General features: G+C 40.1%; 3 gene segments (V, D, J or C); all 3 read right to left on the reverse strand.

The window, feature by feature from the left end:
- Positions 1-544: 544 nt before the first annotated feature.
- Positions 545-1,111, reverse strand: LOC113838506. The segment is given in 2 exon segments: positions 545-984; positions 1,066-1,111. Coding segments are annotated over 2 exon segments (486 nt in total).
- Positions 1,112-1,154: 43 nt separating this feature from the next.
- On the reverse strand, positions 1,155-9,511 carry LOC113838507. The segment is given in 3 exon segments: positions 1,155-1,208; positions 9,051-9,361; positions 9,466-9,511. Coding segments are annotated over 3 exon segments (411 nt in total).
- Positions 9,512-25,964: 16,453 nt separating this feature from the next.
- Positions 25,965-26,531, reverse strand: LOC103158650. The segment is given in 2 exon segments: positions 25,965-26,404; positions 26,486-26,531. Coding segments are annotated over 2 exon segments (486 nt in total).
- Between the last annotated feature and the right edge of the window lie 1,435 nt (positions 26,532-27,966).

Below are 27,966 nucleotides of genomic sequence, written 5' to 3' on the forward strand. Positions count from 1 at the left end.
ACACTCATGCATACACACAAGAACACTCACAGACACACACATGGAAACATATTCATACATACATGCACACATGCACACACACTCTTGCACACTTAGTCTTGTACACACACTCATGCACACACATTAACACATACATGCACACACATTAATACACACTCATGCACACACACATGCAAACACACTCACACAAATATGCACAAAAATTCACAAACATGCACACACATTCATGCACACATACATGCACACACATGGACACACACAGGTGCACACATATATCTATCCACGTGTGTACCTTAAAATATATTGAAAAATGAAATTATACACTTGATATAATATATTATAATTATAGTTGTATCTCAGTCTCTGATAATAAGATGCTAATCTGCAGCTTACAGTGTCTGTGGTAAATTCTGTGTTTTTCTCATGAGTAAAGAAATAGTAAGTTTAATAACATAAGAGAGTTGTGGGGCCTCTAGAGTATTTCCTTGGCTGGGAGAGGAAACCACAGGGGCTGACATATAAACACATGTTCATGAAGCATTGTTCAGAGTTCCCTAGCTTCTGAAGCAACCCCATACTGCTCATGGAAGTCTCTGTTGGACCTCAGCACCCCCTGCTGGTCCTGAGGGCCTCTGCAGGGAGTTTTTTGTGCAGCCTCACACAGGAGTTTCTTCACTGTGTCTCTGGTACAATAATACATGGCTGTGTCCTCATGTTGCAGACTGTTCAGTTTTAAGAAAACTTGGCTCTTGGAGGTGTCCCTGCTGATGCTGACTCGGGATTGGAGAGCTGCATTGTATTTTATAGCTCCACCAGCCCACACTGCTCCTATCCACTCCAGACCCTTTCCTGGAGGCTGACGGACCCAGTTTACATCATAGCTGGTTAATGAGAACCCAGAGACAGTGTAGGTGAGAGACAGGGTCTCTGAGGGCTTCACCAGGCTAGGTCCTGATTCCTTCAGCTGCACCTGGGACAGGACACCTGGGGACAAACAAATCACCATCAGTCATACATCCCATAACAACATGCCTGGGTCCTTCTCCTCAAACTCTGAACACTTACAGCTTGGAAAGGTCACCAGGGAGAGGAGCAGCACCAGGACAGCCATGCTCTACTGGAGGCTCCAGTGAGAAGGAGATGGGGCTGATCAGCTAGGCCTGGGCTTTCAGCCTGAGCCTGAGGCTGCTTTGCATTGGGGGAGGATCCTGAGAGGATAAAAGGGGGCAAGGGTCAAGGTTCCCAGTTTCACCTACAGGTGTCTGAGATTTGCTTTATTTTTCTCAGAGGAACTGTGTGATGAAATATTTGGAAAAGTTTCTACTTCTTTGTGGATTTTTCAATTCCTTGTAAACAGGAAATTATGTGATGCACACTGTGCAGGACTTGGATTGAAATCATGAAGAGAGTCCACATGCACACTGTGCAAGGAAAGAGAGTACCATATCCTCAGTGCATCTTGTTGTAAAATCAAGTAGATTTAGTCACAGGATGTACTTTAGTCTTTAGTGGTGGGAAACCAGAATAATAACATAGTAGGAATCTTTTCTCTTTTCTCTTAGTGTCATTTGAGTTAATGTTATTCTTACCACTCATTTAGAAATTTCAGCTTGTGAGGGAGCAACTCACAAGCATTTAGTATACTTGATATTAAATGTTTATCTGAAAAGAGACATGAGGGAATTGGATTGCAGCTTTACCCTCTCTGGCCATGGTGCCACGTTTGTGTGACATGATTTCAGAGAGTGATATTTTAGGTGTGTATACTTCTCCAAAGCCTAATCTCACAGTCTTTATATTAGTTAATACTTCCCAGAGGGACCTCAGAAATAGATAAGAAATCTCTCTTCATATATAAATTGCTTCATGGTCTATGGTGATTTATAGTAATTAAATAAATTCAGAGTAAATAAACAGAAATCATCTGTTTCCACTGCTAGGCAGCTCTAAAGACTCCATGTTTTACTTGTGAGATACAGAGCCCAGAATTGTATTCCTGCAGTTGGAAACAATATAAAAAATCATATCTTTATCCACAGGAAACAATGGAACACATCAGAACCAATCAATGCACAGATGTGTTTAACTGTCCATGTTAGGGTCCCATGAAATAATTGTGCTGTCATCAGCTGTGTGACACGACTATTAGGTTGTGAATGTCAAAGGAAAACTATAATAATATCAGAGCTATAGATTTGGAGTTAAAGTAATCCTAAAAAGTCATGAGACATTTAAATGGCAGAATGAATGGATAATCAGATACACCCCTTTCTATCAGTGAGACAAACATGGATAAGAAATCTCAAATGGTGGCCATTAGAGTCTATAAATGCCTTTTTTTCAAAGCTTTGATAGTTTGCTGAAGTAGAAACATATCTCTGTATAAGAAGAACAGGTGACAGGGTGTTCTCAATGTGGAGAGTGCCCTGATCATCCTGTGGAGCCCCCATGCCAACCAAAGGGATGAAGAAGGGCATTTCATACTCATCACAGGAAAAGTCCATCAAGATGAAATCTCAATCCTGAACATCTATGCCCTTAATACGAAAGCACCCACATTTGTAAAAGAAACATTGCTAAAGCTCAAACCACACATAAAACCACACACACTTATAGTAGGATACTTCAACACCCTGCTTTCACCACTAGACAGGACCATCCAACAGAAACTAAACAAAGAAACAAAGGATCTAACAGAAGTTATGACCCACTTGGGATTAAATATAACTACAGAACATTCCATGCAAACACAAAAGAATATAACTTCTTCCTAGCACCACATGGAACTTTTCTAAAATTGGCCACATAGTTGGCAAAAGAGCAAAACTCCACAGATACAAAAACTTGAAATAATGCCCTGTATCTTATCAGATCACCATGCTTTAGAGTTACAATTCAACAGCAATACAAATTGGATAAAAACTACAAACTCGTGGAAATTGAATAACACCCAAATGCACCATTCCTGGGTTGTGGAAGAAATAAGAAAGAAATGGAAGACTTCCTAGAATTTAATGAGAATGTGGACACAATATACGCAAACCTATAGGACATTCTGAAAGCAGTGCTAAGAGGAAAGTTCATAGCACTAGTGCTCACATGAAGAACCCGGAGCCTAGTCACTATAGAGAACTGACAGAACAACAGAAAGCTTTAGAGCAAAAAGAAGCAAACTCACCACAGAGGAGTAGATGCCAGGAAATAAAGAAACTGAGGGCTGAAATCAATAAAGTAGAACCTAGGAAAAAATTACAAAAAATAAATGAAACAAAGAGTTGGTTCTTTGAGAATGTCAACAAGACAGACCAACCTCTATCCAAACTAACCAAAAGGCAGAGAGAGATAGAGAGATAGAGATAGAGGTAGAGATAGAGATAGAGCCAGCGAGAGAGAGAGAGAACATTAATTAACAAAATCAGAAAGGAAAAGGGGATATACTAACAGACACTGAGGAAATCCAGAGAAACATCAGGTCATATTTTAAAAACCTGTATTCCAGAAAAATCAAAATCTAAAGAAACTGGACAATTTTCTGGATAGATATCACCACCTTATTAAACCAAGAAAAGATAAACAGTTTAAATCTACCTATAATGCATGATGAAATAGAAGCAGTCATCAAAAACCTCCCAACAAAAAAAGGTCAAGGGTCAGATGGCTTCACTGCAGAATTCTACTGGAAATTCAAACAAGAGCTAATACCAGTACTCCTCAAATTGTTTCACACAGCAGAAGCAGAAGGGTCTTTGCCAAACTCTTTTTGCGAGCCAGCAATCAATTTGATACCCAAGGTAGACAAAGATACAACTAAAAAAGAGAACTACAGGCCAATATCCCTCACGAACATCTGTGCAAAACTAATAAACAAAATATTGGTGAATCGAATCCAAGAACACATCAGAAAAATCATCGACCATGATCAAGTAGGCTTCATCCCAAATATGCAAGGATGGTTCAAAATAAAAAAAATCCATCAATGTAATACAGCATTTAAACAAACCGCAAAAGAAAAACCACATGATCATCTCACTAGATGCTGAAAAAGCCTTTCACCAAATGCAACATCCTTTCATGATAAAGATCTTGGAGAGAACAGGAATAACAAGAACATATCTAAACATGATACAAGCAATGTACACCAAACCAACAGCCAACATCAAACTAAATGGAGAGAAAATCAAAGCGTTTCCTCTAAAATCATGAACAAGTCAAGGCTGCCCACACTCTCCCTATCTCTTCAATATTGTACTTGATGTTCTATCTAGAGCAACAAACAAGAAAGGGGATCAAAGTGATACAAATTGGAAAAGGAGAAATCAAACTTACAATATTTGCAGATGATATGATAGTCTCTATTAAGTGACCCGAAAAATTCTACCAGGGATTTCCTACAGCTTATAAACACCTTCAGCAAAGTAGCAGGATACATAATAATTCAAAAACCTATAGCCCTACTATATACAGATGATAAATGAGATGAGAAAAAATCAGAGAACCATCACCCTTCAAAATATCCACAAGGAACATAAAGTGGTAATGCTAACCAAAAAAGTGAAAATCCTGTACAGTAAGAACTTTAAGTCTTTAAAGAAAGAAATTAAATAAGATACCAGATCATGGAAAGATTTCCCATGCTCTTGGATAGGTACAATCAACATATTAAAATTGGCAATCTTGCCGAAAGTATTCTACAGATTCAATGCAATCCCCATCAAAATCACAACACAATTCTTCACAGACCTTGAAAGAACAATACTCAACTTTATATAAAAAATAAAAAACCCAGTACAGCCGAAACAACTCTGGACAATTAAAGTACTTCTGGAGGCATCACCATGTCTGACTTTAAGCTCTACTATAGAGCCTTAGTTCTGAAAACAGCTTGGTATTGGCACAAAAAAAGACAGATAGACCAATGGTACTGAATTGAAAACCCTGATATTCACCCACACATGCATGAACACCTGATTTTTGAAAAAGAAGTGAAATGTATACAATGAAAAAAGAAAGAATCTTCAACAAATGGATTCAGACATTCAGACAACTGCAGATAGGTCCGTATCTGTCACCATGCACAAAACTAATGTCCAAATGGATCAAAGATCTCAATATAAATCCAGCTAAACTGAATCATCTAGAAGAGAAAGTGGGAGATACCCTTGAACTAATTGGTACAGGAAACTGCTTCCTGAACATTACATTAGTAGCACAGACAATGAGCTCCACAATTAATAAATGGGACCTCCTGAAACTAGGAAGCTTCTGTAAGGCAAAGGATACAGTCAGTAAGACAAAAAGACAGCCCACAGCCTGGGAAAAGATCATAACCAACCCCACATCTGACAGAAGGCTGATTTCCAAAATATACAAAGAACTCAAGAAGCTTGCCACCAAACACCAAACAATGAAAATAAAAAGTGGGGTGAAGAATAGAGAATTCTCAACAAAAGAATCTGAAATTTCTGGAAGACACTTAAGAAAGTGCTCAATCCTTGGCCATCAGAGAAATGCAACTTAAAAAAACTCTGAGATACCATCTTTCACCGTCCAGAATGGCTAAAATAAAAAACACCAATGACAATCTATGCTGGAGCGTATGTGGAGAAAAAGGAATACTGCTCCATTGCTGGTGGGAGTGTAATCCTGTAAGACCACTTTCCAAATCAGTCTGGCGGTTGCTCACAAAAATGGGAATCAGTCTATCTCAAGATCCAGCAGTTCCTCTCTTGGGCATATACACTAATAATGCATGTGCATACACCAAGGAGATACGTTCAACCATGTTCATAGCAGCATTGTTTGTAATAGCCAGAACCTGGAAGCAACCTAGATACTAGATGCCCCACAACTGAAGAATGGATAGAGAAAATGTGGTACATGAATACAATGGAGTACTACTCAGCAGAAAAAAAGCAAAGGAATATAGAAAATTGCAGGCAAATGGATGGAACTAGAAGAAACCATCCTGTGTGAGGTAATCCAGTCACAAAAAAACAAACATGGTATGTACTCACTGATATATGAATTTTAGACATAGAGAAAAGGATTACCAGCCTCTTCACAAAAGGAACAAGGAAACAAGGACTCTAACGGAAAAATGCATGGACCCCAGAGAATGGGAAGGGCAGGATCTCCTGAGCTAATTGGGAGCTTGTGGGTATGGGAGAGGGAGCTGGCAGGATGAGAGGGGGAGAAAGGGAGGGGAGAGGAGGACATGGAGGAGCAGAAATATTGATAGGGGAAGAATAGAGGAGAGCATGATGAGAGATATTGTATCAGAGGGAGCCATTAAAGGTCTGAGGATAGATTTGGCACTATGGAGATTTCCAGAGATCTACAAGGATGATAGGAACTGACAATCTAGGCAATTATGAAGAGGACACCCTACATGCCCTTTCCCAAAATGAGACTGATGACTACTTTATATGCCAAGCTAGAGCCATCACCCAGTGGCTGATGAAAGCAGAGGCAGACACCCACAGATATACACTGAGGTGAACTCTGGAACTTAGTTGCAGAGAGGGAGCAATGAGGATCAAAGGGGTTGGTACCAGGCTGGTGAAACCAACAGAAATAGGTGGCCTGAAAAGGGGGAGCACATGGTCCCCATACTGCTGTCTGGGAGACCAGTACAGGACTGATCCAGACTCCTGAACATGGAAGTCAATGAGGAGGCCTCAGCATTCTATGCGGCCCCTGGTAGTGGATCAGTATTTATCCCTGGTGTAAGAAGGGACTTTGAGAGCCCATCCCACGTGAGGGGATGCTCTCTTGTCCTGGACACATGGGGGAGGGCCTAGGCCCCTCCCTGGATGATGTGGTGGACTTTGGGGAGCACCCATCAAGGGACATACCTACCAGGGGAGTGGAGGGGGTTGGGAGGGGCAGGAGGGATTTTGGGGGGAGGATAGGGAGAGGGAGAAGGGATTACATGTGAAGCAAGTTTGCTCCGTATTTGAAATAATAAATCAAAACAAAAAAATCAGCAGCCTGGGCTTCCAACATAGACAGCATACCAAGAGCTCTTGAAGAATCTTCCAGACCATCAGCATCAGATTAGGAGTACTGAAATATCCAGTCTAGTGAAACGAGCAACTGCTATATCCTTAGCATCTCTGTATGAGGCCTGAGACCATATCATGTAAGCCAATTTAATAATGCCCCTTTTAACACATTTTCAACCACTGATTCTGTTCCCCTAGAAAGGAATGGCTAATATCATCATTCTCACATGGGGTATTTCTAGAAATCTAGGGTAAAGTTTCCTATAAATGTATTATTAAAACTATTCAGCTTGATGTGGAACAACTTTTCACATTCTCATTTGTCATTTGTTGCCTTCATTGAGCAATGATTCAGTCAGGTCTTTGACTATTTTTTAGGAAGGTTATGTGACTTGGTACTGTGGTGTAAATCCCTGACTTGGGGACTGCACTGTGCTATGGGTTGGATATGAGTTCTTATTCTTAGCACTCAAGAGTTTCATAAGCATTATCACTTGGTTCCAAGTTTGAGGAACAGTTTTGGAATGGCATTGAAGTTTTCAGACATGGCTTACCTAGCAGGTGTAGGGCCTCAGGACTACACATGGGGGCTTCAGGTTGCCATCCTGACTTCTCTCTATGACCTGGTCTGAGCCTTAGAGCAAGGAAAAACCATAGCTCAAATGAATGACTCCTCTCTTTTGTGGCTAGAGTGAGAGTTTGTGAATGTCTGGGACATGGAGACTTGGTTGAAGAAATGCATCCCTAGAGGCATCTTCAAGATTTTATAGCCTTATTGCACTTCCGGGTCCTCTGGATGCCTCCTGTATGTGGTTACAATGTTAGCTCTCAGCTTCCTCCTCAAGCTCCTTGACCGCCTCCTTCCCCATCGTTACAGACTTTTCCCTTGAAGCCCTAAGCTAAAATTAACCTTTGGTCCTATAAATTGGTTTGGTTAAGGTACCTTATTCCAGCAAAAGAAAAGAAATAACAGACTCCATGAGTAAACTCTTTCAGGTATTTTATCATGGTCCAAAGAATCACTAATAAAATTCTCCATGGGCGTGTGTGGTCTCTGTACACTTCCCTCCTCTTAGGATTTCTCCACACTTTGTTGCTTTCCCTGTTTTAGAAGCATTTCAGTTTTCAGGAAGGGCATTTGCAAACTTTTGCTTTTGTACTCTGAGCTTCGAGTGCAACATCTAAAACAGTGACATGTGCTTCTCTAACAGGAATATTACTGAATCTCTGCCCTGAGTCTAGGGTTCTGCAATCTCAAGAGTACTTTGTTTCTTCAGGATCTGATCCTGGACCCCATAGAGAATCATCTGCCCTGTGTGATTCTATGTCTGTTGTTCAAATCAGAGACTTACTTCATGATAAACATGTATAATGGGGCTGTAGAGATTGCTCTGTGGTTCAAGTTCTAACCACACAAGAGCAAGGACCTGTGTTGAGTCCTCTGTAAGGCCACCTCTGAGATATATATCAGTGTCATCAGCTTCACTACTGAGCAACCAATCTAGGCAGGTTGTGCGATCCAGAGCCAGTGATGAAACTTATCTCAAAACACATGGAGCAGAGTGATAGAGGAAGTCACCTCATACCAACATGTACACAACACACACACACACACAGACACACACACACACACACACAAACACACACACACACACACACACACACACACACACACACGGATTTATATATATCTGTGAGTGGGACAGAGGGAGGGGGAGAGAGAGGCAAGCTGACAGGGAGGGAGGGAGAGACAGAGAGAGACAGCAACAGATGGAAATGTTATAATAGACACACACATCCACAGATAACTGAAAGTTGAGTAAATAAACCTGTGGACCCTTCAAGGATTCTGGTACACCACGCCTGTAGAAAGAATCCCCGACTGTGACATGGAGCAGCAGCCCAGACACAGAGGAGTCCAGTCCTTTATACCCTTCTCTACAGGTTCTTCTTGACCCAGAGCAAACTGAGCTCAGCGCGCCCCCTGCTGGTTCTGAGCATCCTGCAGGGAGGTTTGTGTCTGAGCTCTCAGCAACTTTCACTCACTGTGTGTCTTGCACAGTAATATGTGGCAGTGTCCTCAGACTTCATACTGTTCATTTGTAGGAACAGTAAGTTCTTGGCGTTGTCTCTGGAGATGGTGAATCGGCCCTTCACAGCGTCGGCATAATAGATATAACTACTACCACCACTAATGTATGCGACCCACTCCAGCCCTTTTCCTGGAGCCTGGCGGACCCAGTCCATACTATAGCTACTGAAGGTGAATCCAGAGGCCTCACAGGAGAGTTTCAGGGACTTTCCAGGCTGTACTAAGCCTCCCCCAGACTCCACCAGCTGCACCTCACACTGGACACCTGCAAACACAGAGAATTCTAGTCAGAAAACTCTCACAGAACCTAATTTTTTTTCTTTTCTCTCTTGTGAACTGAACACACAGCAGTTTGTCTCCATAAGTTACCTTTTAGAATAAGGACAAAGAAAACCAATTTGAGTCCTGAGTTCATGGCAAGTGGCCTGTGTTCAGTGCTGGTCACAGATTGGGAGGACCTGAGAATCTCGGGCTGGGCTCCTGTGTCAGTGCTGCAGGTTCAGGGCAGGGCTGTTTTTCATGGGCACAGAGAAGCCTCATTTGCATGTCTTCCTGATATAAGAGGCTCTAAAGATGGACTGGGAAGATCAGAGCAGATATATGAAATCAGTTGCATTGATGACAGATACAGAAATTGACAGAGTAACGTTTCTCTGTGCACACATTTTCCATGTGAAGAATTCACCACACTTAATTTAGTTCCTTTTTCAGCAAACTCACAGCACACACTGTGTTTGCACACTGTCATGTCTCCTAATTCTTAGTGAGAATTTGAAAAGCTGCAACCAGTGTTGTGTTTTTAGATATGTGCTCAGTCTCTCCCTCTGTCTGTGTTGGACACGGCTTCTCCCTGAGGTGGAGAGTGGACAGGTTCATTGCTGCCTCTAACAGAACTCCTTCCCTTCGACAGGAACACTTGAGACTTTCTGGATTTTACTCTTTTCTGACAGAATGCTGTCCTAAGGACACAGGAAGTCTACACATGGAGAATTCCTGTTTACGGCTTCTCTTCCTCTCAATGGTTTATGAAGACATTTTTATATTTTCTGTACTCACTAATTCACTTCCTGAAGTTTTCCTTATGATCACTTTATAATCCCCACTCTCCTTTCCATTTTCTAACTCACACTATTAATGCATTACTGTCTTTATGTTGTCTTAGGCCAATTTTTATTTCTCCATGTTCATATAGTCAACGTGATGGGGACACCTCATAATTTTTATAACAACACACAAATATATGGCATTTATATGACATTAATTTTTGTTTCCCCAATTCTCACACTTCCTACACACCTGTCTACTTTCTCTCACACACCCAACTTTTCCTTTGAAAACTCCAGTATTTCCCTGTAGCCTGCTCCTCTTCTCCTTCACTAAGATGACTTATCCTGCCTTTTCCTTTCAAGTTCCAAAGCCTACATAACAGAAATCAGAAAACCCAACAGACACAGTCTCAAATTCATTCTGGATTCTCTACATGGCAGGAATGCACCTTCTCCGTCTCAGTATGCTGTGTGAGACCACAGATGAGAAGAATTTGCTCTGTGCCTTGGAAATAAAATCCACTGGGGAAGTGAGTGCAGAGATGGAGCCAAGCAGTTCAGCCAGCTCTCAGAGAATGTCTGTTTGCTGCTTGGTGGGGAGACCCCACATCTGTGTCCATTTATGTGCGTGCATGATCTTTGTCCTCAGAGTGGCAGAGGTAGAGACTGGTGTGAGCATTAGTGATCCAGCCATCTCATTCAAGCAAAGATGGCTTCCTATACTGTGAGGGCAGTGTCCCCCATGCCTGGTGCTCTGAGTTTTACGTGAACATTTTTCAGTCGTTATTCTCAGTATATCTCATATTGGGGTTATATGATATTTTCATTGTGGTAAAAAAATCTGGGAAGAATTATTACAAATATGAATGCACATTGCTCTTACTATATTGAAGAACTTGGCATGAGTCTATTTAGCAAGTACTTTTGTCTTTGGTTACTCTAGAATTTGTTTTTATTAATATTCCATATTTCCTTGTTCCTTGAGTTTTTCTATTCCATGAGTCCACTAAAGAAATTCACTAAGAATAAGCAATTTTCTAAGGTAAAGAATTCATACTAAAGGCAATCATTTTTATAATTTTCTTCTATTTGATAGGAGGGTTTTTTCTTAAGTGTTTGATCAGTCATTAGCTTACTTATGTCCTGACACATGTATATTCATTTAGTGGGCTATGTTATCATAACAAACACACACATCATATCAACAGGAAGAAAGAGATATTCATAGGTAGATGAACTGAATCTCTTACTTCCTGTCTTTTTACAGGGACACCCTGCTTGACCTGGACTATCTATGTATAATAAACTGATATAGAATTATGAGATATTTTCTTCTCATTGTCTTCCTAGTGACAAGATTAAGGGTGTACACCACCAACCACCTCATGGAGCATTTCAAAAATTAAATAATTAATCGGAAAATATTTTATTTCACACAAAATATTCTGATCATTATTTCACTTCCTTCATCTTTTCCTAGAACATTCCAGTCAACCAATGTGATCACTTCTATAACTTGCTGAGTTTTAAAGATATTTAGAAGATTGGCTTCATGATATTCATTTTTATCTTCGCAATAATTGGTTTAAAAATCAATAATTGAAACTGCGTTTTTGTCTTTTAAAATCATTTGCTTTTATACCTACCTAGGTCATGAATTCTTGTGTAGTATGGCTGTTTGTCTGACCTTCAAGGAGCCTCTCTCTTTTTTCACCTACATCCAGCAACTCCAAAGCCAGCCCTAGTTCTACAGTCATGCCAGCCCAAAGTAATTGAGCCTAAGTTTCCCTCATGTTCACTGATATGCCTCTGGGTGCAATAGAGTCTTAGGCACACTCAGGACTTCAGAGTCATCTTTGGAAATAGAGGTGCATTTACCTTCACATGGAGTTATATGGGTGTGGTAAGTGTCCCCATAAAGCTAAAATACCTCAATCTCAGCAAATAACCTCCATGGAGCATTCTGAATATATATTTCAAAAGAGTACTTGATCAAATTTATTCATCACTAATTTTGTTCCCATTTTCAATACAATCTGTAGAGTGTATAAGTGTATAGTCTAGGTAGGGTTATGAATGCTTCCTTTATATGTTATATCTTCGTTGTAAACTCTTAGAAAACACAATATTTTATATACAATGACATGTAATGTATGTGCTTGTATCAAAAGCCAATATAATTTATGTAGGAATGAATCTGACTAAATAAACTTTAGTATTAATATGAGTATAAAATGTATTGTTTTATAGGTTAAAATACTTTTATTAATGTGTACACTGTGTACTGAGAGAATTCAGGATGGAGGAGATGGCTTTGTGGAATGGGGCCTGCTTCCCAGTATGAGTGTCTCAGTTTGATCCACAGCACTCAGATTAGAAGCTGGACATGAAGGTGAATCCTACAGTCCCTGCCCTGGGAGATATCCATTTGTCTGGTGATACAGATGTTGGTTTTATGAAAACATTTCTACCTATGTACGTTGGTCATGAAGAAGGTTTCCAATCAGAGGATGTGGTACAAGAACATGTCTGTTTATGAGGACATCACCTCTCAACTTTGTGTTCCCTGGAGTATCTGAGAACCCTGCTGATCTCATGGATGCACTTTAACAGGGAGTAACGTGTTAATAATCTTTAACAGGGATTAGCAGTATCACAAAACAGTATTTATTAGTCAATATATGAGGAATATGGCTAAGAAATATTAACATTTGAATCCAGGCCTCATCTATATCACCTAGAACTCATAAATGTGAATATGTACCAGAGCTGGAAGGGTAAAAATTACAGAAACACTTTATTTCAATTATGTGTATGTATATCTGTGTGGGTAGTTTAGATTTAATGGTTACAAAGTCAGTGCATCTGTGCTTACAGGTGGTTATGAGCTGCTATTTCATGTGTCAGGAAATGAACATAAATCCCCAGGTGCTTCTTTAGTGTTGAATGGGTAATCATGTTCTCAAGAGTCTACACACTAATAGAGCTGAATGAACCTGCAGGATATTTTGTAAATGACAGCCAGGCACCAAGAGAACACAAGGACCTATTATCAAGTGTACTCTAAGAATTGGATGTCAGGGAAATTAAAATTATGGCAGAGTGTCCCTGATTTGGACAGTGTAATTGTGAAGATTACTTAGTTACATGAGAGGGATTATCCAAATACTGTGTTTATGACTGTTGACCACAGTTAATAAGAACCTCTACTGGTCTACATATATGGAGGTAGTAGAATTTTATGAGTTAACACCAAAAGACAGACTGGTCATTCGATATGTTGTGGGCTAATTCCTTAGGACTTTATTGAAAGCTAATTTTTACCAAGATACACACGTGTAAAATAGAATCTGTCAAACAGGATAATCAGCTCTATCCTTTTATGGAATTTTCTGGTGTAGAAGAAGGACACTATTGGAATTTTGGTTTCCATGGCGACTTGGCAAAATGATACCAATTTAGAGAAGCTGTGGATTCTCTACCACATATCCAAAAGTGAAATGGATGAAGAAAAGAGTTTTCAAAATCCCAAACCTCCTTACTCAACTTACACTGTCAGCAAATGTAAAAAATACCGACTCCTTTTGAAATTTCCATGTATATATGGAAATGTATAAACATATGTACACACTTATGTGGTATGTATAAAAAATGTGCCATAGAATGGGATAATGAGCAGCAATTGGTTATCTCAGATGTATTGTGGGTAAAACTTGTGTTCTAGTGTGTGAACACAGAAATTGAGTAGAATATGGCAGAAGAGAGGTCTCTAGAGGATTTCCATGGATGGAAGAGGAAACCACAGGTTTTGACATAAAAACACATGCTCATGCAGCATAGTCCAGAATTTCCTAGATTCTGAAAACACCCCAGACTTGTCCTGGGAGTACTCCTAGGACCACTGGGCCCCCTGCTGGTCGTGAGTGTCACTGTAGGGACGTTTCTAGCAGGCCCACACTGGAGTTCCTCACTGTGTGTTTCTGGTACAGATATTCAAGGCTGTGTCCTCGGTTTGCAGATTGTTCAGTTTAAAAAAAAAAAAAAACAACTTGCCTCTTGGATGTGTCCCTGGTGATTGGGAATGGGACTTGAGAGCTGAGTTTGAATCAGTGCCTCCACCACTGCACGTTACTCCCATCCACTCCAGAACCTCTCCTAGAGGCTGGTGAACACAGTTTACACCATAGGCAGTTAATGAGAACCAAGAGGCAGTGCAGGGGAGAGACTGGATCTGTGAGGGTTATGAGGCCAGATCCTGACTCCTTCAGCTGTACCTGTGACAGGACACCTGAGACAAACCAATCACGATCAGTCATACAATCTATAATGACCTGCCTGGTTCCCTCTCCTGAAAATCTGCACACTTAAAGCTTGGAAAGTTCACCAGGCATAGGAGCAGCATCAGGACAGCCATGCTCTTCTGGAGGCTCCAGTGAGAAGGAGATGAGGCTGCTCATCTAGGCCTTGGCTTTCAGCCTGTGCCTGAGGCGGCTTTGCATTGGGGGAGGATCCTGAGATGATAAAAGGACGCACAGGGCAAGTTTTATAATTATCCTTTCAGGTGTCTGACATTTGCCCATTGCGTATTAGTGGAAATGAAAATGTATACTCAGAAAGTTTTCGCTAGTTCTATCTGAGTTTCTCATGTGTGATATAGAAGAAATATTATCAGTCACATAGTGCAAACCTGTCAAGCAAAAATGGGAATCTTTACAGTGAGTCCATGCTCATGCCATGAGGCTGGAACACGGTATCATATCCTAAATGCGTTTGCACATATCTCAAAAATCAAGAAGTGAATTCAGGACCGGATTTGTTGCTCTTAGTGATCAGAAATGATAATTAACAAACTGAGTAGGGATCTCAAGAACTTTGTGGTAGGGAGGTTAAATCAAAGCAAACACAGAAAGAGACGGAAGAGGTCAAGGAGCAGCATAGGAAATCCACACCCTCAGCTGCTGACATCCCTCTGAGTCTGGACAGCATGTCATTCCTACGTATAGTGTGAAGTAGAGTCACAGAATTTTCTGGAATCTCGCTATTTTGCGCAAAACTCAAGTCCAAGTGGGTCAAAGACCTCAACAGAAATCCAATTTAGCTGATAGAAAAGAAATTGGGAAGTACCCGCAAATGAATTTACATAAGAGACTACTTCCTGAATATAACGCCAATAGCACAGACAATGAGATCAACAATAAATGGGACCTCCTGAAACTGAAATTGTTCTGTAAGGAAAGGACATAGTATATAAGACAAGATGGCAGCCCACAGAATGGGAAAAGATCTTCACCAACCCCACATTCAACAGAAGGCTGATCTCCAAAATATACAAAGAGCTCAAGAAACTAGACATCAAACTACCAAATAATTGCTAGAAAGCTGGTACATATTTAAACCAAGATTTCTCAACAGGAGAATCTGAAATGGACATGATATACTTAAAGAATTGTAGGAATGTCGAATATTATAAAGGCTGTAAAAAGGTAGAAAGTGAGGCAACTTATTTGAAAAAAGGTAATTTTGTTTAGCCAGTATACTGGTATTTTTTTCAATAAATTTTATAACCTAATAAAGATTCAATAATTTATTATGGATACATACAGGCTTATATAATTATAAAATACAGTTTAAAATATGAGGGACCAGTTATTAAATACAGTGTCTAATTAAAAATTGTAAAAGTTATGTTTATTATTAGTATATTATTTTTGACATAATTTTAGCTTCTACTAAAGGACAGTTATATGTTTCAAGAATATTGTAAACAGTGTCTAATGAGACATATGATAATTCTTTTTTATAACAATGGTACTTTAAGGAACTTTTGTTAAATATGTTCTATCATATATTCTAAATTATGAATATGTTAAATTATACTTACCTTAATTCTTTGCAAAATCAGTGGATTTAAAAAGAATGGACACTTTTTTAGTAATTCCTTTAATAATAGTGTACATGCTTTTGAATATTAGCCAGAAAAAATATAACTTTTTATTTTTATAATTGTAATTAGACCAATTTTACATTAGAAACAAGCTTCTTTTACATTTTAAAGAAAAGCAAATATATAAGGGCTACTATGAATTCTTAAAAGTATTGTGATTTACAACCAATTTAATTGTAAATATTATTGGGCCCATGTGTGTGTGTCAATCATGAATTTATTTCTGATGCAATTTACACCCAAGTGTGACAGCCTAGTTATATTGTGGAGACACACAGTACCAATTAGCCTAGTTATATTGTGGAGAAACACAGTACTAATTAGCCTAATTATATTGTGGAGACACACAGTACCAATTAAGCTGTATTATATTCCCGAAGGACAGTCTCCTACAGTCTTTGCAATTTAACTCTATATGGTTTCTGAAACACCGGCTTTTACACATGAAAGTGCACAGAGTAGATCTAAGTAATGAAGGATGGTAAATTCAGCACCTCTCTCCACAAGTAGGAGCCATTGGCTCATGTTCGCTTTCAAAGACGCATCATTGGCCAAGGTCTAATTCTGATCAGGGAAGTTCAGTCTTCTCATCAAGTAGGACTGGAAGAGAGGAATTAAGGATTAACTTCACAAATGGCACCATATTAGAAATTTAATATATCAAGTCTTAGCAACTATGTTAGTGGGGCATGGCACAATTCTTAAAGAATACAAAATTAAATGAAAGTTTGATCTTGATGATTGTGAAAGTTGTAAACTATTTGCATAACACACTCAAAGGGAACAATCTTGAAAGTTAATCTGCTCAAACATCAACAGCAAAATAGAATCTAAGGCCTGTATGGGTTGTAGAAAAATGTTTACGGTACTCCCTAAGCACAAAGTGCAGTAAAACATGGGTAGCAAAACCACATTTGGATCATTTATTTCATTAGGCCTCACTGCATGTAGTGGTGTCTCTGTCCCAGGTGTTATGGCTGAGGTGTGGCAACTAGAAATGAAGAGGAGAAATAAAAAGAAATAAATAGCAGAGGACACAAGGGATTTATATGTTGTTTGTAGTGTTAATGCATTTAATACTAATTTCATAGCCTTATCAATAACATGAAATGAACAATGTTCAAGATCATAAATCCCTTCATCATTTTTCTTAAAATCAGCTGTGAAAATGAATTATAATTGGGAATCCCCAGCACACAAAAAAGAATCATTATTCTAGATAGAAAGATAGGATTTAATTTAGAACTCAGATTGCCTGAAAGGATCTGAAAACTCTTTCTATGCTGTGATAGGAAAAATGCCATTTAAAGACAGGAAGCTTTTTTCAGTTTTCAGATTCAGGGTGAATCGGTTCATCGGGATAGGAGCTGGACGCAGCTGTGCACACCTCCACCACAGCGAGGAAGCAGAGACGAAGACATGGTTACTTAGCGCATTTTCTCCTTTCCTTGCAGGAACCAAGCCCAGGGGATGTGTTAGTCACCTTTACGGTGTGCCTTCTCAAGTCAATAAATGGTTAAGTTGATCTCTCACTGACATATCCAGAGGCTTATATCCTGGGTAATTCAAAGTCCTATTGAGTGGAAAATCAACATAAATAATCACATATATCACAGAAATGATTCCTAAAAGTTTTAGGAAAGCACAAAATCCCTCAAACAGCCAAGGCCTTCTTATGAAAAGAGAAAAGCATAAGGTAATGAGGTGAATAACGGATACAAAATCCTTAAGGTTAGGATAACTTTTAATAGATAAACGCCAGCCAACAGCAAGCCAGAGCGCGCCAAAGCAGCAAAGCGAGAGAGCTCCCATGTGCCTTGTCTGTCCCTTTAAATCTCTGCCATGTCATCCTGACATCCCCGTGACCACACCCTGATAGGAGTGGTCGGGCACACCTGTAGCCAGACCTTAAGAGGTGTGGTTATGGTGTCTCCCTACAATAAGGTGTTATGTTACTGGGATTAAGATAGGTTCTGAAGTTGTAAATCTCAAAAAATGTGGTTTTTGTATAGTTAGACCCATAGAGTAGCAGCAAAGAGTACATGCTCTACCATCAAGCACATATACCACACGGCCAATGGGGTTTGGGCCATGGAATAAGAATGTGTCTTTTAGAAAAGACATAAATGACACACCAAGAACATAAAATATGTGCACCTGGTATAAACAGTTGACATCCGTGTGCTAGTGATGTTGTTGTCAGCATAAACTAGAATGGTACCTCTGAATGATGTCTGCCTTTACCTAGGAAAATGTCATCTAGGTCCTTCAAGTTCTCGGAAATAGAAATATCCTCCTTTACTGTTCCAAACACTGTATTTCATTGGGAACAAGCAACACAATGATTTATTCATCCATTTGCCTGCTGAAGGACTCAAGTGGTATTCTGGTATTATGAACAGTCATGTATCAAGCCCGGTAGTGCAGGGAAATAGATTATTCCTATCATTGAGTAGCATCCATGAGGTTGGTGTCCAGTTAATCATTAATCCCTGTTAAGAGATTAGATTTATATTAATTACCCCAGGGAGCAGCCTTGTATTGCTCCACATGAAAACCTCATTTGCAACACATTCTGGGAGATTTGGGTCCATGGTCTACCCCACTAAAATGCACAGAGACAGGGACACTAGGGTCTGAGGGAAGGAACCCTCCTCGGGTGGAAACTCCTCCTTCTCCCCACTTTCAGACTTGGGTTTCTTCATCTGACTTGGCTCATGAATGAAATCAGAAGTGATTGTCTTTTAAGGTGAGTTCTCTCATCCATTCTGCAGACTTTTCTCTGTCAAGAGACGCAATTCTGGACCTGGAGTGGAAGGTCATCCTGGGAGCAAGCACAGCACAAACTTGCAGCCTATATCTGAGCTGGGTTGATTCAAGCCATGAATAGAATTGCTAGAATTGTGGTAGTCAGACATGCTGTGAGTGTCATCTGGTGTGAGAGGAGAAGCATCCGGGCCCCTCTCCTTGTGTGTTCTTATTGCATTTAGAACTATAGGATAAAAGAAATTCCTGTGGAAAAGCCGAAAAATGTCATCCCTGGAGATATATGAGTTGAAGCATTTGGTGAAAGGTAAGTTACAAGTTTCCTGTTAAGATAAGAGGAGATTGTTTTTACATTTTTTTTGGTAAATATGAGGCATTCAACCATTTGCATTCTGTTATCTCCTTTTGGGACGTTTGTGAACTACAGAAGTACTAACAGCATTGAATTATACTGTGCTAAAACGTAGCTCCTAGGAAAACTTGGGGTGTTCATTCTCGTTAGTCCCTGATCATTTTTGTATCTAGAGGACTTATACCTTTGTTACAGGTCCTCTGTCTTAGTCAGTAATCTACTTTCTGTGAACTGCTACTATGACCACAGCCGCACTTGTAAAATACAGATTGCTTAGAATTGTAGAGGTTTAGTCCATTATCATCACAATGGGGAGAAAAGCTGTGTGCAGACAGACATAGAGCTAGAGAAATAGCTAAGATTCTATATCCATATCTGACAGCAACAGGAAGAGAGAGACTCTGGGCCTGGATTGGGATTTTGAAACCTTAAAGCCCATCCTCAGTGACACACTTCCTCCAGCAAGGTCACACTTTGTGCACCAAGGTTACATCTCCTAATCCTTCTCAAGTAGAGTCATTTCCTGATGAGTAAGAATTCAAATATATGATCCAATGGGGACCACTCTTATTCAAAACAAAGCAGCTTGTTTGCATAATTATTCATAGTAGATAAAGCTGATGCCATTCTCAATCAAAATTACTCATCCATAAACTCTTCTCACACTATTTTTGAAACATATTGAAAAATTAATCTTCTGCTTCCTTGGTGTCTAAAATGCACCAGCATAATTGCTGACTGTGCTAATCTTGCTTCACTTGTAACCACATAGGTTGGTCCTCAAGCTGACACTGGTAAAATAACAGCAAATTCAGTGCTATTCATTGAGCTGCATTTATTTGTCATTATCTCAGGAATCTAATGATCTAACCAACTTTGTCTCAAAATCCTTCTCATACACAATTGGAGTTACTGTAATACATTACAGGGTGATGGATAAAACACTGTCTGGCCAATAGATACAGGAAGATAGGCAGGACTATGAGATGAGGAGAATTCTGGGAAAGGTAGGCAGAGAAGCCCTACGAGAAACATCATGTAGACCACAAAGGAGTAACAACAGCTCTGGGCATACTCTGGCAAGCTAAAACTACGTGGAAATACATAGATTCATAGAAATGGGTTAATGATTAAGAGAGAGCTAGCCAATAAGAAGCCCTAGCCATTGCCTGACAGTTTTATAATTAATATATCATCTGTGTGCTTACTTGGGGCAGAGAAGAGCAGCAGGACAAAGTGGGACAAGAAATAGTTTTCAAGAAGGCTCAGTTCCAGACTAGCAGGTTCTCCTTTCTTATTTTCAGGTAGGCAAATTGTTGCTATGTTAACACAGAGCCTATTTCTTCTCTGAATGATGCTCCTGTAACTCATACATCAGACACAACCAACACTTTTTACAGTGAGTGGCTGCAGAGAATGTCATAGGAGTGTTCTTGGGAGCCAATTTAAGCAACGAAACCACCAAAAAAAATCACAAAACTCTGAAAAATATGTGATGAAATTTTCTATGGGAATGGCTGGTGACTGTTGAAACATGGGTGGTAGGTGATGTTAACACGGGTTTGTACACCAGTGACCTGGACCTTTACCAACTGAGTGTGCACATGAATACCTGACAATGAATCATTACTTGAGATGGAAACCAGTTTTTACAAAGATTTAAATATGGGCACTGTCAAGAATGATAATCAACTATATCCTATTTTTTGTCAGTATTGCCTTATGAGCCAGCCTGACACCCCCACAGGCTCTGTATCCTGGTCTATAACTGTAGAAGAACACATCTCCTTTTCCAGAGGTCAGGCTAGATCCTGAGACCCCAGGCCAGGAGAACAGAGAGGAAAGAAAAACCAAGGAACAAAACAACCATTGAAGAAAGGCAAATACATTATGAGCCTAAAACAGTGGATAAGTCACTTTCATGCTTATGAAAGATAAATTTAATTTGGGGAACGGGTGGTTTTTCCTTACTTGTAAATTTTCCTAAAGTTGATTGTTTCTCTCTGCAAGCCGATACTCATTCTTGAACAGACTGGAACTTCAATGCATAGGGCTGCCGGCTCTGACCAAGTAGGCAACCAAGAGCCCAGTGGTATGTTATGCGATTCTTAGGAACCCCAAGTCAAACTGTCAGAAACCCAGGGAGGCATGCAAGCTGCCTTTTGCGAGCATCGGTATGCTCCAGGCCATCTCATACCCTGAATCCCTTCATAGCGCTGTGGGAATACGGTTAGCTCTGGGCAGAGCTTGCCTTCAATGGCCTTGATGCTAGAAATAGTGATGATGCCCAGCTTCCACAGAGACATGGCCTTGTCTACCTTTCAGGGTTTGATATTGTCAAGAGCATCTCTTTCTTTCCTAGAACAAGCCATGAATCTACTATCCATATGCAAAGAAGTAGCTGATAGGAGAATAAATGTACACCTCTTACCTGTGGCAGCTGTGTGTGTGTGTGTGTGTGTGTGTGTGTGTGTGTGTGTGTGTGTGGTTTCAAATATATACTGAGTATTTGATTATAGCACACATGCAACAGAAATGCATTCTGAAGGTATTCACGTGTACAGATTCCAAGCCAGTTTAGGACTTTTTGTAACTATTTCCCATCTTCCTTCCTGATGACATTTATGATCAGTGTGTTACTTGTTGAGGAACTGGTGTTATTGTCAAATGTTTGGCACCATCGATGTTCTGTAAAAACACTGATGCTAGTACAAACATCTCCCTCAATCCTGGCAATGAAAGTTGTCCTCAAACATTGTGAAAAGCAAATATCATGGTTTAACAAGCCTCGTTGAAAACAAAGCTTTGATGGATCATTCCTGTTAAGGTTAGTCTGAAATGAAGAATAACACGTTTGACTTTGCCAGGTGTTGGTGGCACACAACTTTAATCCCAGCACTCGGGAGCCAGAGGCAGGCGGATCTCTGTGAGTCTTCAAGAGCTAGTTTCAGGACAACCCCCAAAGCTACAGAGAAACCCTGTCTCGAAACCACCCCCCCAAAAGATGTTGGACTTCGATACAGAAACATTCTAAGTGTGAAGACACAGGAGAAGTCTGTAGAACTTCTTACAGAGTGTGAAGGGATGAGCTGGCAGGACACAAGTTTCTGAGAGTGTTAAGCCTATCTGTGTTCCTACTCCTGGACTGAAACTATATTTAGTGCATCCTGTGTGTCCCCAGCTGGTTTCTCAGTGCTGCTTCAGGAAGTTTATGTCTGCACTGGCACTGGAGTCCCCTCACTGTGGTGCTTGTTCCCTGGAACAGTTGTATGTGGTGGTGTCCTCAGCAGACACAGAGTTCAGCTGGATAGAGAATTTGCTCATGGATGTATTCCTGCAGATGTCGCTGCAGGCTTTGAAGGGTGGACTGTTATAAGCAGTAACTTCATAACATATTCACCCAATCCACTCTAGCCCCTTCCCTGGATGCTTATGAATCCAGTGCCAGCAGTAACCATTAGATGTGATGGAGAATCCAAGACCGTGCAGGTGAGGGACAGCAATTCTGAGGGCTTGATGACATCAAGGCCTGTCTACTTCAGCTGAACCTGGGAGAGAATGCCTGAGGATAAAATTGTTGTCTGTCAATAACCTGCAGTCATAACCTCTCCAAGATCCCATGAATGATATTCGAGACACTCTCTTTCTGGAGTCTTATCAGGCACAGGAGATACCCCAGCAGTCTCATCTTCCAGACCAAGACCTGCCTTCCTCAGAGACCTCATCTTCATCAAGGCAGAGACCTGTGACCTTCCACAGGAAACAGTAAGATTTAACTCTAGAGCCTGAGGTTAATTTGCATGTAGAGTGTTCTTTTCAAATACTCAGAGAGGGACTGAGGTCAGGCTGCATTTGGTCCTCCTGTACACTGTGAGGTATGTCTCCTCTTGTCTTCCAATTAATCCTGAGTTTTGGGCATATAAAAATCAGTCCTGGATGTGTGACCCTTCCTTGTTCTTAGTTTTTTACCCTAGCAAGTCCCTTCTTCATCAGGGATGGGGAAAGACACTATATCCTAACTTTACCTATATAAATTTTCCCATTAAACTAGCCTCTACCATAATCCTCACTGCATTTGTTTAAAAAAAAACCTTAATCATTAACATTCTATTTAAACTAACACTATTATTGTATAAAATCATTGCTTCAGGCATTTAAAAAGCACAGGTTAAGAGGAAATCATCTTCATAATAATCCACAGGTTGAAAACATCCAGCAGAATGGCATGTTTCCTATAAAGCAGAGCTGTGGGGTTCTTTCCCCAGCCCATTGGTAGTGTGGTTTATACTTCCTGAGCAAACATATATCTGTGGATATTCAGGGAGATGATTTTTTCTTAATTGTACAATTTTGGCAACTAGAAATAATACAAGGATAGTTTTCATAGCTCAGACTATGAAAATAATTGTATTCCCAGCTAAAAAGACAGCTTACATGACTATCAATGACAGAGGCTTTGATCTGACTAAAGGACTTACTTCATGTTATCCAATTTTACCTGGATAAAGATGGTGTGTATTTTTCTCTGTCTTGCTATTTTATGCAAAGTTATCCTCATTTATAAATATCAGTTCTTAAATAATCAAGAAATGGAAGATGAATGCTAACTCAGATGAAGAAGTATGCCCAAGACAAATAGGAAATGAAGTGACCAAACATGTTAGCTAATTCCTGACTCAGCCTTGGGCTAAAATTGAGGTCACTCTAACCCTTAGGTATAGTATTTAAGAAACCTTAATTCACCTGCCATTATTTTGCTTCAGTAACCACAGGCATTTTGCTCCCCTCCCTGATGACATAGTGATATCATGGTAACACAGCTAGGCGAAATTTTTGGAAATTGTTCATTGCCTGTCATTGTTGTCAACAGCCATGTAAACGGTGTAAATAGAAATTTCTCAAAACACCCTGTTTATGGATTCAGTTCTGCCCGAAGACTTGCTGTCATAAAAGTGAACGCCCACACACAGGCCTGTGTTGTTTAATAAAATATCAAATCCATAAAGAGCTCATCCTAGGTTCCTTCTCTTGGGGGAGAACAGCCCAACTACAAAAACAGGGAATATACAAACTCATGGAGACCACACTGTTCACTACCAAATGAAAAATTGGTCAAGATATAAATTAAAAAGGAAATAAAAGTCTTTTTATAATGGATTGAAAATAGACACACAACACATGTATGGGACACCAGGAAGGCTGATCTAAGAAGCAATTCATAACACTGAGTGCCTACACAGAAATTTTGCAGGGATTGCATTTTAGCAACTTAATGGCTTACCTGTAAAGGATTAGATGACAAGAAATAACCAAATTCAGGGCTGACATCAGCAAAATGCAAACACACACACCAAAACACAACAATATAAAGAACCAGTAAAAGGAAGTGTTGGTTCTTGGATGAAATAAGATTTGTGAATCCTTAAGCCAGTTAACTAAAGGATGGAGTGGTGAGGTCCAAATCAGTAAAATTAAAGATGAAAAGTGGGACATTACAACTGATACTGAGGAGACACAGAGAACCATAAGAATAAAAAATCTCTAATCTAACAAACTGAAAAACTTAAAAGAAATGGATAAATGTCTTGGCATATCCCCCTTACCAAAGTTAAATCATGATTAGTTAAGCAACATAAACAGAGCATAACACCTGGAGAAATAGAGGCAATAATTAAAGCCAACACACAGACCACGTCAAAGAAGTATCAGGGCCAGGTGGATTCAGTACACAGTTTGACCTGATCTTCAAAGAAGTGTTTTTAATGTTTGTCAAAAGAATCTGCAAACTAGTAACTGAAAATAAAATCACTGCCTAATATTTGTATGAGTTCCCAATTAACCTGACACAGAAAGCTGATACATTGGAAGCTAAAATGAAAATTACAGACCAATTTCTTTTATGTACATAGCTGCACATATTATTAATAAGCCCTTGCAATTCTAACCCAATGTACATCAAGAACATCATCCACCATGACAAAGTCGGCCTCATTGAGACTCAGGGATAATTCAACATATAAAAATCAATAAACTGTAATCAACCTCCTATACAGACTGAAAGGAAATCACATGATCATCTCAACATATAAAAATCAATAAACTGTAATCAGCCTCCTATACAGACTATAAGGCAAATCACATGATCATCTCATCAGAGGAAAAAAGGTCTTTGACAAAATCCAACACCCAATTATGGACACACACATGCACACACTCATGCACACACATGCACACAATCATGCACACACACATGGACATATACATGCACACACACACTCATGCACACATACATGCACACACAAATGCACACACACTCATCCACCCACATGCACACACACATGCACACACTCATGCAATCAGACATGTACACACACTTATACACTCAGGCACATACATTAACATACACTCATGCACACACACTCATGCACTCACTCATGTACCAACATGAACACTCACATAGACACACACAGGTGCACACTTATATTCATGTGTGTAGATTCACAAATATTGAACTAATGAAATTATATGCTTGATATAATATATTACAATTATAGTTATATGTCCATCTCTTGGATGATAAGAAGCTAATCTGCAGCTTACAGGGTCTGTGGGAAATTCTGTGTTTTTCTCACGAGTAAAGAAATAATAAGTTTAATAGCATATTAAACAGTAGACAGTAGAGGGGCCTCTAGAGGATTTCCTTGGCTGGGAGAGGAAACCACAGGGGCTGACATAAAAACACATGTTCATGAAGCATTGTTCAGAGTTCCCTACCTTCTGAAGCAACCCCATACCAGTCATGGAAGTCTCTGTTGGACCTCAGCACCCCCTGCTGGTCCTGAGGGTCTCTGCAGTGAGGATTTTGTGCAGGCTCACAAGGGATTTTCTTCACTGTGCCTCCAGCACAGTAATACATGGCTGTGTCCTCATGTTGCAGACTGTTCAGTTTTAGGAAAACTTGGCTCTTGGAGGTTTCCCTGCTAATGCTGACTCGGGATTGGAGAGCTGAATTATACTTGGTGCTTCCACTAGCCCACACTACTCCCATCCACTCCAGACCCTTTCCTGGAGGCTGGCGGACCCAGTGCACATCATAGCTGGTTAATGAGATCCCAGAGACAGTGCAGGTGAGAGACAGAGTCTCTGAGGGCTTCACCAGGCCAGGTCCTGATTCCTTCAGCTGCACCTGGGACAGGACACCTGGGGACAAACAAATCCCCATCAGTCATACATCGCATAACAACATGCCTGAGTCTCTCTCCTGAAACCCTGGACACTTACAGCTTGGAAAGGTCACCAGGGATAGGAGCAGCACCAGGACAGCCATGCTCTGTTGGAGGCTCCAGTGAGAAGGAGATGGGGCTGCTCAGCTAGACCTGAGCTTTCAGCCTGAGCCTGAGGCTGCTTTGCATTGAAGGAGGATCCTGAGAGGATAAAAGGAGGCACAGGGCAAGGTTTCCTCTCTTTCCTCAGGTGAATGATGTGCCTTGTGCTTGTCAGAGGAGCTCTGATAAAACAATCAGGAACATTTTCTGGTACTATGAGTGTTTCCAGCTCCATGTAAAGAGGAAATTGTATGATCCACCCTGTCCAAACGCTGGATGTCAAAATATTAAATTAGTCCACATCCATGCTCTGCAAACAAAAGAGAATAGCTCTGCAAACAAAAGAGAATATGACATCTTCAAAGCATTGTGTGTTTTTGGAAATTCCAGCACAGTGTTCTTAATGGAATTTTGTCATATGAATTTAGTCACCGCTTTGGGCTCTTAGTCAAGAGAAATACCTATTAAGGAACTACTTCAAATCCTTTTTTCTTAGTGGAGTCAATCTTTTGCTTCTCACTCACTTAGAAAATCCAACTTGTGAGGAAGCAACTCACAAACGTTTAGTGCATGTGATTTAAATTTTTATCTGTGAGGAGACCTAAGGCACCATTTTCCTGCCATGTCAGTGGTCTCTGGGTATTTACAGGCCCACTGATGGACACCATACCTAGAGATCATTCTTACTACCTGCCTTTTGTCTGTCTATCTGTCTGTTTTATGTACTTTTATATTTCTCCCCTTGTCTCATTACTGCTTAGAGCACATTACAATACCCGGTTCCTAAATATGATTATTGTGTTTGGATTGTTAGATGTTCATGTCACATGATGAAAAGAAGCAGCATGCAATCAGGCTTGAGTGTTATGTTAAATGAAGCCATAAAAAGACAGGGAACCCTAAGGATTGACAAGAAATGAAGACCAGGGCATGCTCAAACAATGGGAACTGGTACTTTGTGGTGAAGATAACCATAGAGAACAAGGGATTGTGGGATTTTCTCCAAGCCTTATTTATGTAAATCACCAGGGAAGGGAAGAGAATAGCTCAGAAAGACCTGTTCATTGGGTAATGTGTACTGTGAGTGGCAGTGGTGGAGACAGGTCTTGCCTTTGCGGTGACAGCCATCCTTTGTGATTTCTGAAGGACACTGTCCACCATGAGTGCTGTCCACCTCTGTTCATGTTCCTCTGAGGATTAGAAGAGTGTTTTTAGGCATTATAATTACTGTGTCGTATCTTGGGTTTGTCTGAATTTTCTTTGTGGTTATGAAATCTAGGGAAAGAAGATGACATTTGACATTTTTCAACCCATCTTGTAGAAGTGATATGAGATCCCCTACTTTTGTTTTGTTGGAACTTTTTTTCAGACATAATGTGTGCCCATATACTGTGTTCTCATGCTTGTGGTGTTCCCTTCTCCATGAAACTCTCCAGA

The sequence above is a fragment of the Cricetulus griseus genome, chromosome 5, assembly GCF_003668045.3.
Source record: "Cricetulus griseus strain 17A/GY chromosome 5, alternate assembly CriGri-PICRH-1.0, whole genome shotgun sequence".
NCBI classification, from domain to species: domain Eukaryota; kingdom Metazoa; phylum Chordata; class Mammalia; order Rodentia; family Cricetidae; genus Cricetulus; species Cricetulus griseus.